The sequence below is a fragment of the Staurois parvus genome, unplaced genomic scaffold, assembly GCF_062004578.1.
Source record: "Staurois parvus isolate SC_StPar_1 unplaced genomic scaffold, SC_StPar_1.0 ptg001861l, whole genome shotgun sequence".
In the NCBI taxonomy this organism is placed as follows: domain Eukaryota; kingdom Metazoa; phylum Chordata; class Amphibia; order Anura; family Ranidae; genus Staurois; species Staurois parvus.
The window spans coordinates 189,029-205,306 of NW_028319657.1; the positions used below are offsets into that span (position 1 = coordinate 189,029).

Here is a 16,278-nt window from a genome sequence, read left to right on the forward strand (position 1 = left end):
GACCCCGAGTATGGAGGAAGAATGAAGAGGCCCAAGGACCCCGAGTATGGAGGAAGAATGGAGAGGCCCAAGGACCCCGAGTATGGAGGAAGAATGGAGAGGCCCAAGGACCCCGAGTATGGAGGAAGAATGGAGAGGCCCAAGGACCCAGAGTATGGAGGAAGAATGGAGAGGCCCAAGGACCCCGAGTATGGCGGAAGAATGGAGAGGCCCAAGGACCCCGAGTATGGAGGAAGAATGGAGAGGCCCAAGGACCCCGAGTATGGAGGAAGAATGGAGAGGCCCAAGGACCCCGAGTATGGAGGAAGAATGGAGAGGCCCAAGGACCCCGAGTATGGAGGAAGAATGGAGAGGCCCAAGGGCCCCGAGTATGGAGGAAGAATGGAGAGGCACAAAGACCCCGAGTATGGAGGAAGAATGGAGAGGCCCAAGGACCCCGAGTATGGAGGAAGAATGGAGAGGCACACACTGCAAGATGCTTGAAGTCCAGTGTGAAGTTTCCACAGTCTGTGTTGATTTGGGGAGCCATGTCATCTGCTGGTGTTGGTCCACTGTGCTTCATTAAGTCCAGGGTCACCGCAGCCGTCTACCAGGAGATTTTGGAGCACTTCATGCTTCCTTCCGCAGACGAGCTTTATGGGGATACTGACTTAATTTTCCAGCAGGACTTGGCTCCGCCCACACTGCCAAAAGCACCAAAACCTGGTTCAATGACCGTGGGATTACTGTGCTTGATTGGCCAGCAAACTAGCCTGACCTGAACCCCATAGAGAATCTATGGGGCATTGCCAAGAGAAAGATGAGACATGAGACCGAACAATGCAGAAGAGCTGAAGGCCGCTATTGAAGCATCCTGGTCTTCCATAACACCTCAGCAGTGCCACAGGCTGATAGCTTCCATGCCACGCCGCATTGAGGCAGTAATTGCTGCAAAAGGGGCCCAAACCAAGTACTGAGTACATATGCAGCTTCTACTTTTCAGAGGTCCGATATTGTTCTGTACAATCCGTGTTTTATTGATTGCATGGAATATTCTCATTTTCTGAGATTGTGGATTTGGGGTTTTCATGAGCTGTAAGCCATAATCATCACAATGATGACAAATCACGGCTTGAACTATCTTGCTTTGCATGTAATGAGTCTCATATATTAGTTTCACCTTTTAAGTTGCTGCACTGAAATAAATGAACTTTTGCACCATATTCTAATTTTTCGAGTTTCTCCTGTATATGAAAAATATTTTTAAAAATAAATTTTCAAATATACTGTATGTCTTTAAAAATACAAATCTACATTTTTGGAATGCACTTACAAATGTATGTAAAAATATATGTTAAAAATACTTTTTTATATGTTAAAAAAAACTGAAGAACATATTTTAAAAAAATATGTATTTGTAAAAATATTTTTCATATATTTTGTAATATATAAAAAAATGCATTTCAACATGCAGTGTGTATGTTACTGAAATATATTTTGAGATATATTGAATATGGCCAAAATTGTAGTATTTCAAATATATGTCAATATGGGAATGTTTGTTTGGCTGCCAATCGGGGAATTTCCTTTGTGTTATACCTGAAGATTTATAGTGGAATTTAAAATGAATTAATAACAGAAATTTCATCAATGAAGATGATTGTCTTTATTGATTGTCTTCAACTACCACCTCTATGCCGACGACACACAAATCTATCTCTCTACCCCCCACCTCACCCCCTCAGTCTCCGCCCGAATCACACACCTACTGAGCGACATATCAGATTGGATGTCGCTCCACTTCCTTAAACTGAACCTCTCCAAAACCGAGTTTCTTGTCTTCCCCCCAGCCCGGACACCACCCCCTACTGACTTCTCCATCACATCCAACAGCGCCACCATCAAATCCGCCCCGCAGGCCAGAGTACTTGGTGTCATTCTGGATTCCAACCGATCCTTCCAGCCCCAAGTCCAATCTTTAACTAACTCGTGCAGACTCCACCTCCACAACATGCAGACTCCACCTCCGCAACATCGCCAAAATCCGCACGTTCCTAACCCCAGAAACCACTAAACAGCTCATCCTCTCTCTCATCATATCACGACTCGACTACTGCAACTCCCTCCTCACTGGCCTGCCTCGCTGCTGGCTATCCCCACTTCAGTCCATCCTGAATACGGCTGCCAGACTCATTCACCTTTCCAACCGCTCCATCTCCACCACCCCCCTCTGCCAATCCCTCCACTGGCCTCCATTCAGTGTCCTCCACCCCCCTCTGCCAATCCCTCCACTGGCCTCCACTCAGTGTCCTCCACCCCCCACTGCCAATCCCTCCACTGGTCTCCACTCAGTGTCCTCCACCCCCCTCTGCCAATCCCTCCACTGGCCTCCACTCAGTGTCCTCCACCCCCCACTGCCAATCCCTCCACTGGCCTCCACTCAGTGTCCCCCACCCCTCTCTGCCAATCCTTCCACTGGCCTCCACTCAATGTCCTCCACCCCCCTCTGCCAATCCCTCCACTGGCCTCCACTCAGTGTCCTCCACCCCTCTCTGCCAATCCCTCCACTGGCTTCCGATTGCGCAACGGATCAAATTCAAAATGCTAACACTGACGTACAAAGCTGTCCACCATACTACCCCGAACTACATCACTGATCTGATATCCAAGTACCGCCCAACACATACTCTTTGCTCCTCACAAGACCTCCTACTCTCCAGTTCCCTGGTCTCCTCCTCCCATGCCCGCCACCAGGACTTCTCCAGGGCATCGCCCATCCTCTGGAACTCCCTACCCCAATCCATCAGACTATCACCTACTCTCCTCTCCTTTAGGCGCACCCTGAAAACCCATCTCTTCAGGGAAGCCTACCCCGCCCTCTTCTAATTGCCAATCTCCTCCGCTCTTCCTACCACCCCATCCCCCACAGCTATCTCCTCCTGTGCCACCATCCCCTCCCTCCTAGATTGTAAGCTCCAAGGAGCAGGGCCCTCGAACCCCTCGTGTATTGCATTGTATTGTTATTGTACTGTCCCATGTATTGTCTCCCATTGTAATGTACAGCGCTGAGCCAACTATTGGCGCTTTATAAATACTGTATAATAATAATAATAATGCCAAAGCGTTTCTCTACAGAATATAAAATTATATGAAAAATATTTTTAAAAATACATTTTCAAACATACTGTTTTTTAAAAATACAAATCTATATTTTTGGAATGCATTGACAAATATTTGTAAAAATATATGTTTTTTTTGTAATATATAAAACATGCATTTCAACATGCAGTATATATATATATATATATATATATATATATTTATTTATTTACTGAAATATTTTAAAAAAATTTATTGAATACGACCCAAATTGGAGCATTTCAAATATATATATCAATATATTTGGGAAGAATATTGTAAAAATATATTTCAAATATATTTTTCCTCCATTTGGGAATGTTTGTTTAGCCACCAATAGGGGAATTTCCTTATACCTGAAGATTTATAGTGGAATTTAAAATGAATTAATAGCAGAAATGTTATCAATGAAGATGATTGTGACAAAAAGTTTCTCTACAGAATATAACATTAGAGGGGTTTCTTCGCTTACATTTGATTGCTAAACTTATAGAGTATTATAGGAATTTTCTAATCTAAGGTCCTCTTTTTTGGGGGGGTTCAGGAGGAATCCCCCCTACCAATCCTCAGTAAGTGACAATTGACCATAGTTGCCCCAGGGAAGAGCTTCTTTGTTGCACTGGACCAAGTTCTGCACTAATCCCCCTTCTGGAGGGATGTATGGGGAACCCCATGCCAATCTTTTTTTTAAAATGCTATAGAATCCCCCCGAAATCCATGACACTCACTCTCCGCTGATCCCCTTGGAAATGGAGTAAACGGACACCAGCTGAACCCGCTCAGAATACTCCGGACCCATTTCAAATAGAACTTTCTTAAGGGAATGAAAAGCGGCTTCCGGGGCGAAGACATTCTCCTGATATACCTGGGGGAGAGGACAGAGACAGGAGGGTGACCTACGAAAGAGAGAGAACAGCAATAAAATGCTCCAAATTAAATCCATTTATAGGTGCGCTGTCCCTTTAAGAATAATCACAGCTAGACATCCATAAATGAATATAAAAGTGATAAAGACTCCAATTCGTCCACAATTCACATAAACGCATAACAATTCCTAATGAGCAATTCATAAGAAATCAATGCAAAAATTAAAATATAAATAAAACATAAATTAAATAAAACATAAATAAAGTGAAAAGTTCAATTCATCATAAAAAAATACAGGCGTACCTCGGTTTACAAATTTAATGCGTTCTCCGGGACCTTTTGTATTGCAAAAAATTCGGAAACCAAAACGCGGTTTCCCATAGGAATGCGTTGAAAACCAATTAATCCGTTCCGTAGATCAGAAAAAAAGTTACAAAAAAGTCTTTTATCTGTTCAAAACTCTTTATAAAGTGCACTTTAAAGGCATAAATACTGTACAGGGACGTGATTAAAAAACAATTCATAAATGCATTGAAAACCAATTAATCCGTTCTGGAGGTCAGAAAAAAGTCAAAAAAAGTATTTTATCTTTTCAAAACTCTTTATAAAGTGCACTTTAACCAATTCAATACCGGGCAATTTTCTCCCTTCCTGCCCCCAGGCCATTTTTCACGTTTCAGCGCTCTCACACTTTGAATGACAATTGCGCGGTCATACAACATTGTACCCAAACTAAAATTTTATAATTTTCTTCACACAACTAGAGCTTTCTTTTGGTGGTATTTAATCACCGCTGGGGTTTTTATTTTTTGCTAAATTAACAAAAAAAGACCAAAATTTTGAAAAAAAACACGTTTTTCTTTGTTTCTGTCATAAAAGTTTACAAATAAATAATTGTTCTTCATAAATTTAGGCCGAGATGTATTCTGCTCCATGTCTTTGGTGAAAATAACCCAAATTAGGATGTATTATTTAGTTTGTAGGAAAGTTATAGAGTTCACAAACTATGGTATAGATCTGAATATTGATCAATCCTGAAGTACTGACAGCCAATCTAATTTCTTGAGGTCCAAGAATGTCAGAACAGTACAGATATCCCCCAAATGTCAGGACGGTACAGATATCCCCCAAATGTCAGGACGGTACAGATATCCCCCAAATGTCAGGACGGTACAGATACCCCCCAAACATCAGGACGGTACAGATATCCCCCAAACGTCAGGACAGTACAGATATCCCCCAAATGTCAGGACAGTACAGATATCCCCCAAATGTCAGGACAGTACAGATATCCCCCAAATAACCCCTTTTTGCAGAGTAGACAGTCCAACGTACTTCATAAGAGGCATGGCGAGTTTTTTGAAGTTGTATTTTTTTTGTCATAATTTTTCGGAAAGTTAAAAAATTAAAAAAATTATTTTCACTATTTTTTTTTTTACATACTGTCACCAGTGCAGTACAGCGTCATCATATTACTGGCATGGCGGTGAACAGGGACACTGACTGGTGACAGTATGAAAAAAATATATATATATATTTTTTTTTATTATTTTAAATTTTTTATTACATTTTTTTTTAAGATTGTTTTTTCATATTTTATTATGACCAAAGTAGTACAATGTTACCATAGTAACATTGTACTACTTTGGGGAAGTGATCAGTATTTTTTTTTTTTTTTACACAATTTGCTTATAGCAAAGAATTATTTTGCTATAAGCAAGCATTTACCTGAATGAAATCGATTCATTCAGGTTTTTTTTTTTTTTTTTTTTTGTGCTTAGCTATGATTTGGTCACAGCTAATCACATGACATGTGCATGTGACCTGCTGTGACCATTCACAGCTAGGCACTAGTATACAATGGATGGCATGAATGAAGCCATCCATTGTATACAACTGTCATGTGACCTGCTGTGATTGGTCACAGCAGGTCACATGGTACCAGCAACGGGGGTCGGTACTCAGATCTGTCATCGGCTGTGTCCGAGGTACACGGCCGGTGACAGATCACACCGCTGCGCGGCTCTCTCTGCAAATGGCGTGCACCTGGAATGCCAAAGCACTTTTAAAGCCGCCAAACGGCCATTGGCCGGGAGGCTAATGGTTAAAGGCATAAATACTGTACAGGGACATGATGAAAAAATAATTTGTAAATGCATTGAAAACCAATTAATCCGTTCCGGAGGTCAGAAAAAATCAAAAAAAGTATTTTATCTGTTCAAAACTCTTTATAAAGTGCACTTTAAAGGCATAAATACTGTACAGGGACATTAAAAAAAAAAATTGGAAATGCATTGAAAACCAATTAATCCGTTCATATTGCGAAAAAAATTTGTAAACCGAGGCGCTATTTTCAATGGATTTTCATTCGTAAACCGAAATTTACGTTAACCGAGGTACGCCTGTAGATAAAAATCCACAATTCCTAAATGAATCTCCAATACGTGTAAAGATCACCTTAGTGACGCAATGAGGAGAGGGCCTTTTCATGCAACTTTTAGGACAACTTTGAAAATACACAAATTCCTCAAATGCCTCAAAGCTATAAGTGGCATTATGGACCAGGGGTGGACTGACCATTTGGAAACACGGGCACTGCCCGAGGGCCAGGGGTCAGTAGGGGGCCCCATGAGATGCCCCTGGTACCTTTTTCATAGGCTTTTTTGAGTTTGGGCAAGGACAAAGGGGCCCCATGATCCCCTATTGCCCGGGGGCCCCATGAGTTGTCGGTCCGCCCCTGTTATGGAACAATTTTCATGGACAGCCTGAGACAGCGAACTCTTGTTCTCGTACAGAAGGCTAGACGTACATTCAGCAGCAACACCTCGTTATGATTTATTTCAGTTTAGAAAAATAATTATTGCAGGTAGTTTTTAGCGGTGAAACTTCCATTTTTCATCGTGTTGCTTGGCCCAGTTTGGCCGGCAGTTGTATCAACTAAAACAGGTTACAGCCATAGCAGGTACAGTATAGCTTGCTAAAAATTGTTCAGCAGCCAGTTTCATGGTATTTTTTTTTCTGGGCTTTGAATTGTTCTTAAGTTCTTGTGATACAATAGCAAAGTTTTGTGGCCAAACATTTGCAAATTGTGAACCCAGGGGACTTGCCTCAAACCATGGTAGCAACCAGGGGCGGACTGACAACTCATGGGGCCCCCGGGCAATAGGGGATCATGGGGCCCCTGTGTCCTCACCCACACTCAAACCACACCCAAAACAGCCTATGAAAGGTACCAGGGACATCTCACGGGGCCCCCTACTGACCCAGGGCCCTCGGGCAGTGCCCGAGTTCCCCAATGGTCAGTCCGCCCCTGGTAGCAACAAACCCAAACCTAATTTCTAGTGAGGGCAAAACATCTTACATTGCACAGCAGAGCTGCAGCATACCAGGTGAGTCATGGGGATCCCAGGAGAGTTTTGGGGGTCCAGAAGATTCCCTGGGATTCTGGTCGAGTCCTGGGGGGTTTAGGAGAATCCACAAGGATTTCGGTAGAGTTCTGTGGGGTTTGAGGAGGCTCCCTGGCAGGGGCGGACTGACAACTCATGGGGCCCCCAGACAATAAGGGATCATGGGGCCCCCGTGTCCTTGCCCAAACTTAAAAAAGCCTATGAAAAAGGTACCAGGGGCATCTCATGGGGCCCCCTACTGACCCCGGGCCCTCGGGCAGTGCCAGAGTTTCTAAATGGTTAGTCCGCCCCTGAGTCCGACATATTTTTATGCAGAGTTTACATTCACCATTCTATGTGAACACTCTCTGTTCTTTTAGGTAAATATTCCCCATGGCACCTTATTTACAGACCTGACACAGCAGAACGATATCACATGTGAAGGAGTCAGGGTGGCCATACCCGGAATTTATGATGTTTCCTGATATCATGAGACAATCTTCCTGACTCCGCAGGGACTATGAACAAATCCTGGAGATTTCCAGGGAAGTACTAAGGGATTCCAGGAGAGTCCTAGGGGATTCTGAGGGATTCCCGAGGGGTTCATGACAGTCTTGGGGGGGTTCTATGAGTGTTCTGAGGGTTTCAGGAGAGCCCTTTGGGATTCCAGGAGAGTCCTGGGGGGTCCAGAAGAGTTTTGAAGTATTCTGGGAGACTCCAAGGGGATTCTAAAATGGATGGATTCCAGGAGAGTTCTAAGGGGTTAGAGGAGAGTCCCTGGGATTCCAGGCAAGTTCTAAGGGGTCCCAGGAGAATTTTGAGGGGTTCAGGAGAGTCCCTGGGACTCCAGGAGTTTCCTGTGGGTTTCAGGAAAGTTCTGAGAGATTCAGGATATTCCTGGGAGATTATAGGAAAGTTCTGAGAGATTTCAGGAGAGTCTTGGGGATGACAAGAGAGTTCTGAGAAATTCCATTGTAGTTCTGGGGGATTCCAGGAGAGACACGGGGATTGCAAGAGAGTTCTGAGGGATTTAGGAGAGTCCAGGGGGGTTTCACGAAAGTTCTAAGGGATTTAGGAGATTCCTGGGGGATTCTAGGAGAATCCTAGGGGTTCCAGGAGTTACATAGTTAGTCTGGCTGAAAAAAGACAAAAGTCCATCCAGTTCAACCATACAAAAAAAAAAAGTTCTAATCCTACACCCACAGTTGATCCAGAGAAAGGCAAAAAAAACTCAGCAAAGCACGATCCAATTTGCTCCTGCAGGGAAAAAAATTCCTTCCTGATCCCCCGAGAGGCAATCTGATATTCCCTGGATCAACTTCACCTATAAATGTTTAAGGAAAGTTCTAAGGGATTTAGGAGATTCTTGGGGGATTCTAGGAGAATACTAGGGGTTCCAGGAGAGTCAAGGTGATTGCAGGAAAGGTCTGAGGGTTTCCTGCAGAATCCTAAGGGGTTGGAGGAGAGCCCCTGAGATTCCAGGCAAGTTCTAGGCGGTTCCAGGAGAATTCTGAGGGATTCAGGAGAGTCTCTGGAATTCCAGGAGTTTCCTGATGTTTTCAGAAAAGTTCTGAGGGATTCAGAAGATTCCTGTGGGATTCTAGGGAAGTCCTTGGGGGGTTCCGGGAGAGTCATGGGGATTATATGAAAGTTCTGAGGGATTCCAGGAGAGTCCTGGGGGATTCCAGGAGTGTCACGGGGATCGCAGGAGAGTTCTGAGGGATTTAGGAGAGTCTCTGGGGATTTCAGGAGAATCAAGGCGATGACAACATAGTCCTGAAGGATTCCAGGAGAGCCCAGGGAGGTTTCAGGAGCCAGTAATCCTCTTCCTCAATAACAATATAAAGACAACTTGACAAATTGCCTCTTCCAGCAGATATTTGAAGCCGAACTCCAGTTGGTTTTGGATGTAGTGGGAGGAAAGGTTACATGTTCTGTTAGATTTTTTATTGCTCTCTCTGTGTTCTTATCTCATCATTGCTTGTCTATGTGTCACAAGAATTAAAGAGAGCAAGGGGACATTATGAGGGACTCCGCTGATCCCTGCTGGATTTGCATTTGTTTTATATTATGTGAAGAGGAACAGGTAGGAACACATAGAGGTTGGTGGGGACACATACATCTTCAATTTGGGTGGGAAAAGTGACAATAACCACAGCAATAACGGCACTAGGTGACGCTAATCTTCTCCTATAACTGAAATGTTACTTTTAGGTGGAAAGTCTCTTTAATAATATCAATAATATTTGAATTTTTTTTTTGTATTATTAATCACATTACCTCATCTGCGAAAAGCAGCAGATTCTCTTCAGCGGCCAGTCTTATGATCTCTTCAATGTTGCCTCTGCTCAATACATGTCCTGTGAACAGATGGGAGAAAGGACATTTGTCATACAAGAGATATCTTCTCATTGGCACAGGGAGGTGATCCTGTCCTGATATCAGCCTACTGTCATCCCTGCCCTGAAACACTTAGAGGAGGAGGAGCCAAGCTCTTACTTTCTGCGGTACTGTTGGCCAAACATGTGAAAGAAGAGGAGCACCGGGATGACCTTGTTAGTGTGTTTCTGCTCAATCAGTAATTAAGGGGTGTGTCCTTGACCAAGCTATGTTGCTTGACCTCAATGGGTAAAAGTGAGGTCCACGATCTGGCTGCACAGAATCACAAATTCTTTGGCTGAGTTATGGAGTGTATCAGCCTGAAGTAAACCTTCACAGTGGAGATGTTCTCTTTGAATCGGTTGGCTGGATAGTCAATGAAGCTAGCGTCGGAGGATGATTTTTTTCTCCCTTCATTTTTAAACCCGCAGTGTGGTGCACAAAAACTAACACCAAAGTGAACCTAAAAAGGGCATGCTAACACAAAAAAAGTGCACAAGGGTTATATGGTTTCCTCCCAAAGAGGATGGACCTTTTCCTGGGCGCAAGACACCTCATGGGGGCAAGGCTCTCTGGTCCACCTAGCTAGCAGCCAAAGTTGTCCACCGAGTACCAGGTTAAGGGATCTCCTGAATAGAGACCCCCCAAGGCAGGGGAGGAACCTAAGGGCCACATGACCTCTCCCTAGACTTTTCAGTAGGCCCAAAGACTCACACCCTACCATCCTTGTGGAGTAAAAAAAAAATAGTGCAGTGACAAGCATGAAAGAAAAATAAAACGTGCTTGACAGTGGCTAGACTTTGCAGTCTGGTAACAAAAATTGCCACAGTCTCAGCCAAAACGACTAGCCCATGAGGTGAGGTTCAACAAAAAGAGGGTGGTGTCGAGGCCTAGTGCTCACAGTAGGGTCTCAAACCCATTGTGATATTCAGAACACCTGGGTTGCCACTTCCAGGAAGCACTTGATGCCAGGGGCTCGCTGCCTTCCCCACCCTCATCCAGACCAGGTAGCACCGCTCAAATCAGGAGGCAGTGGACCTCTCAGTATCAGGGGTGGACTGACAACTCATGGGGCCCCCGGGCAATAGTAGATCATGGGGCCCCTGTGTCCTTGCCCAAACTCAAGAAAGACTATGAAAAAGGTACCAGGGGCATCTCATGGGGCCCCCTACTGACCCTGGGTGCTCAGGCAGTATCCGTGTTTCCAAATGGACAGTCCACCCCTGCTCAGAATCTTTCACACTAGGGCCATACTCCTGACCTCCACCTCACCCAGTTGGGTCTTAATTCAGTTTATTCAGGACCCCCATCAAAACAGAAGATATACTCACTGGCCACTTTATTAGGTCCACCTTGCTAGTAATGGGTTGGACAACCCTTTGCCTTCAGAACTGCCTTCATTCTTGGTGGCATAGATTCAACAAGGTGTTGGAAAGATTCCTCAGAGATTTTGCTCCACATTGACCTGATAGCATCATGCAGTTGCTGCAGATTTGTTGGCCGCACATCCATGAACCGGGGATACAAGGCAGGATGGATCCTTCCTTTCATGTTGTTTATGCCAAATTCTGACCCTACCATCTGAATGTCGCAGCTGAAATTGAGACTCATCAGACCAGGCAACGTTCTTCCAATCTTCTATTGTCCAATTTTGGTGAGCCTGTGCGAATTGTAGCCTCCGTCTCCTGTTCTTAGCTGACAGGAGTGGCACCCAGTGTGGTCTTGAGCTGCTGTAGCCCATCTGCTTCAAGGGTCGACGTGTTGTTTCAGAGATGGTATTCTGCATACCTTGGTTACAGGGGTGTATCTATGTTTCGTGCTGCCCTAGGCAACACAAAAATTGTCCCCCTCCCCACGGAGAGACCATGACACCGACCAACACCCCCCTCCCCCACGAAGAGAGTCTGACATTGACCAACAACACCCCAGCCCCCACCCGAGAGAGCCTTCCACTACCACCTCCCCCCATACACTGGCAACCCCCGCCCTCCACCACCACTCACCTTCACAGGCTCTGCAAACCCCATCAAGCAGCCCGTAGGCTCTCTCAGATCCCACCTGGTCACCATGCTCCGTGTGTCTTCTTTCATCCTAAAAAATGCCACTGTCCCCCTGACAAAATGCCGCCCTAGGCAAATGCCTTGTTTGCCTTGTGGTAAATACTCCCCTGCTTGGTTGCAGGGCTGCTATTAGAAACCACGGGGTCCATACAGACAACCTGAAAGGGCCCGTCAGGAAAGGCCTGCCCCTAGCACAAATATGCCTATGCGCAGAACTATGACACACCGGGCAGATGTGCGGGTGCTCGGGCATAGGTTTGCGTGCGCATGCGCACTCACACATCAAGGCGCGCGCCTGTCACTACAGCCAGTTTAAATAGCCCGTTTGGTGCCAGCATTAGTGACAGACGCGCGACTGGATGCGCAAGTGCACATGCGTACGCGCCTATGCCCAACCACCCGCACATCTGCCCGCTTCGCCATAGTTCTGTGCATCCGCATATTTGTGCGCTGCGGATCTTCGCCTGCACTAAGGGCAGGCCTTTCCTGACAAGGCCCCCCCAAAAACACACAGTTTACAATGCTTCTGTTATGAATTAACACAGTGAGTGATCGGTAACAATCACTTGTATTCATTCAGGAAAGGAAGAGGCTGCTAAATGTGACATATTTACTGGACCCTTCCTCCACTCTCCATCCTAAAGGAGCCTATTGAATGCTTCCAGAGCAAGTCGGAAGCACTGTGGGAGTGGGGTCACACTGGGGGAAAACATGGTGCACAGGAGGCAATTTCTGGAACCCATTCCCTGTATGGCGTTCCCTGCAGCAGCTGGAAGCTGGTGGGAGGGAGAGAAGAAGCCAGCTTTCAGCTGCCGCAGAGAGCCACACAGAGGATCGGTTCTAGTAATTGCCCAGCCACCATGCCGATCAACCCCCCATGCCCACATCCGATTCATCGAGCTGCCAGGGCCCCCCTGCTGACCTGGGCCCCGTACAGGAGGACCGGTGGTACCTCCTATTTACTGGACCCTTCCTCCACTCTCCATCCTAAAGGATCCTATTGAATGCTTCCAGAGGAAGCTGGAAGCACTGTGGGAGTGGGGTCACACTGGGGGAAAATATGGTGCACAGGAGGCAATTTCTGGAACCCATTCCCTGTATGGCGTTCCCTGCAGCAGCTGAAAGCCGGTGGGAGGGAGAGAAGAAGCCAGCTTTCAGCTGCCGCAGAGAGCCACACAGGGGATTGGTTCTAGTAATTGCCCAGCCACCATGCCGATCACCCCCCCATGCCCACATCCAATTCACCCAGCTTCCAGGGCCCCCCTGCTGACCTGGGCCCCGTACAGGAGGACCTCCTTGTCCACAGCCCTACTTGGTTGTAACGAGTGGTTATCTGAGTTGCCTTTCTATCATCTGGAACCAGTCTGCCCATTTTCCTCTGGCATCAACAAGGGATTTTCCTCCATACAACTGCCACTCACTGGATATTTTCGGACCATTCTATGTAAACTCTAGAGATGGTTGTGCATGAAAATCTCAGTAAATCAGCAGTTTTTGAAATACTCAGACCAGCCCGTCAGGCGCCAATAACCACGCCACGTTCAAAGTCACTTAAATCCCCTTTCTGATGCTCGGCTTGAACTTCAGCAAGTCGTCTTCGCTACGTCTAGATGCCTAACTGCATTGAATTGCTGCCATGTGATTGGCTGATTAGCAATTTGTGTTACCAAGCAATTGAACAAGTGGACCTAATAAAGTGGCCGGCCAGTGTCTATAGCCGGCCATCAAGGCCAGAATGGCGGTGGAGCGCCCCTACTGGACACTGTTAAGAATAGATACTACACTTGATCTTAGCCAAAAGGCTGAGAAGTCATCGGAGGACGAATGTGGCATTCAAATGATTGCTACCATTCTACCTACAACAGTTTAGGTGGTCAGTGGTCACCTACAGAGCCGCCCCATATCTGTCAGACTTGCTAGAGGAGCTTTGGGCGGAACAGTCGGCATGTGCACTGGAAAGGGGACTGCCAAGACTGGCAAATCACTACAGTCCTGGTGGGTCTGTACCGGTGGGATTCCCAGGATTGAGGACAAACAAGACTTTTGGGTCGCAGTGTTTCCGGGCAGTGCTGAGCGATTCCCGAATATGGTCCACATTCACCGCCCATCCATGCTCTTCATCTAGAATGTACTCCACCTTCGTGGCACCAAACAGCGCAATGGCATCTGAATAGAGCGGATAGTGTGGCATGGGGACCACGATGCCCGTCTTCAGTGGCTCCTCTTCATTCACCACCAGTGCCAGCACATTCTGCGGAGAAAACAGAAGATGAGTGACATCAAAAGCCCTTCCGGAATAGAATCCTATAAAAATGACCATATAAAATGACCTGCATGCTGGAAAATGCATCTATTAACAGCCTGTGGCCAATTGTATTGTTCATGAAAATACTGTAGAAAGGCTTGCCTGGATTTTGTGAATCCTGCAAGTGATGGGAATCCTCTGATTGGCTGATCATATGACTATTCAGCCAATAGCGAACAGGGCATTCTGACACTTGGGGGGGACTGACTTGGTGTCACTGATATCCCCAGTGACACCAATACAGTGATCAGTGCTAAAAAAAAAAAAAAAGCACTGACACTGTACTAATGGCACTGGGCAGGAAGGGGTTAACATGAGGGGCGATGGAAGGGTTAACTATGTTCAGGGAGTGTTTTATTGGGAGGTGGAGGGGGTGTTGGTGCTTCACTGTAAGCACACTGCTCTGGATGGCTGTGCTCAGGGCTGCTATTAGAAACCACGGGGCCCCATACAGCCAACCTGAGCCCCCCTCCCCCAAAAAAAAGTTTACTATGCTTCAGTTATGAATGAACACAGTGAGTGTTCGGTACCCATCACTCATTGTGTTCGTTCAGGAAAGGAAGGGGCTGGTAAATGTGATATATTTAGAGGACGCTTTCCCAACTCTCCACCCTGAAGGATCGTATTGTGTGCTTGCAGCTGTTTTTGGGAAGGAGAGGGGGGAAGCTGGCAGCACTGCGGGGGCACACTAGGGGGCCAGGGCAGCAGGGGGAAATGTATCGAGCACAGGGAAGATGATGGGTTCAGCAGGAAGCAAATTCTGGAACCAATCCCCTGTATGGCTCTCTCTGCAGCAGCTGAAAGCCAGTGGGAGGGAGAGGAGAAGAAGCTGGCTTTCAGCTGCTGCAGAGAGAGTACTACAGGGGATCGGTTCCAGTATTAGACCCCCCCCCCCCCGAGCCGGGCCGATCATCCTCTCTGCCCACATCCCCAGCTGCCTGGACCTACAGGAGGACAGGTGGAACCCCCCCTGTGTATGCACCTTACCCTCGTTTAGAGATCTGTAAAATATCCATCACCCAAATATAATGAAACGTATCTGCATAGACCGTCAGTAATCTGCTCCAATCCAGGTTTCAGTTGGGGTGCTACTAAGAATTAATAGCACACGCATGCATCTGCAAGTGACAGCAGATTTTTGTGCGGTACAGGAAAACACACAAAAATGCCAGCAGTCCCGCACCACACCTGGAGTGAACACGCCCTTAGTATCTACCCACATGGAAGAAAAATATATTTGAAATATATTTTAAAAATATTCTTCCCTAATATATTGACATATAATTGAAGTTTTGGCCGTATTCAATATATTTCAATAAAAAAAAAAAAAAAAAAAAATATATATATATATATATATATATATATATATATATATATATATTGCATGTTGAAATGCGTTTTTTTATTACAAAATATATGAAAAATATTTTTAAAAATACATTTCAAATATACTGTATGTCCTTAAAGCGGAGTTCCACTCGACCTATCAAAAAATAAAAGTCAGCAGCTACAAAAACTGTAGCTGCTGACTTTTAAAAAACAGCCACTTACCTGTCCCTCGGTCCCGTGGTGTGTCCCCCGCAGCCCGTTTCACCGGCCGTCCTGGATTCCAGGAGGCCGGCATCTTCAGTGTGGGCACCCGACTGTGATAGCTTGCGGCTTCACAGCCGGGTGTCTACTGCACATGCGCGAGAAGCGCTGCGCTTCGTGAATGGTCCTGTAGTTTTCTGGGACCTGTCACGTGTCCCAAAAGACTACAGAGAGGGAGGACACGTTCCGTTTACGATCGCCTAGGGGGAATTCGGTACCCGCTCCCCCCCCCCCCGCTTCCCAAAGGTGCCAATCCTTAATGGGGAGCGGGGGAGCAGTCCTTAAAGCGGAACTTCCCCTTTTGGGTGGAGCTCCGCTTTAAAAATACAAATCTACATTTTTGGAATGCATTTATAAATATATGTTAAAAAAAATTGGAAGAATATATTTAAAAAAATATATATTTTTAAAAATATACATTTTTTAAATATATTCTTCAGATTTTTTTCAACATATTCAAAAAGTCATTTTAACATATATTTGTAAATGCATTCCAAAAATGTAGATTTGTATTTTTAAAGATATACAGTATATTTGAAATGTATTTTTAAAATATTTTTCATATATTTTGTAA

General features: G+C 45.5%; 1 protein-coding gene and 1 pseudogene across 4 annotated transcripts in view; both read right to left on the bottom strand.

Moving 5' to 3' along the window:
- LOC149434012 (alanine aminotransferase 2-like) overlaps positions 1 to 16,278 on the bottom strand; it is a 58,389-nt gene that overhangs the window by 11,299 nt on the left and 30,812 nt on the right. For all 4 annotated transcript variants that reach the window (XM_089664228.1, XM_089664229.1, XM_089664230.1 and 1 more), the window contains exons 6-8: positions 13,817 to 14,060; positions 9,651 to 9,730; positions 3,846 to 3,982 (exon numbers count right to left, since the gene is read on the bottom strand). In XM_089664228.1, the coding sequence (XP_089520354.1) occupies positions 3,846 to 3,982; positions 9,651 to 9,730; positions 13,817 to 14,060 (461 nt within the window). The remainder of the gene's footprint in view (positions 1 to 3,845; positions 3,983 to 9,650; positions 9,731 to 13,816; positions 14,061 to 16,278) is intronic.
- Positions 13,414 to 13,623, bottom strand: LOC149434013 (U2 spliceosomal RNA; annotated as a pseudogene).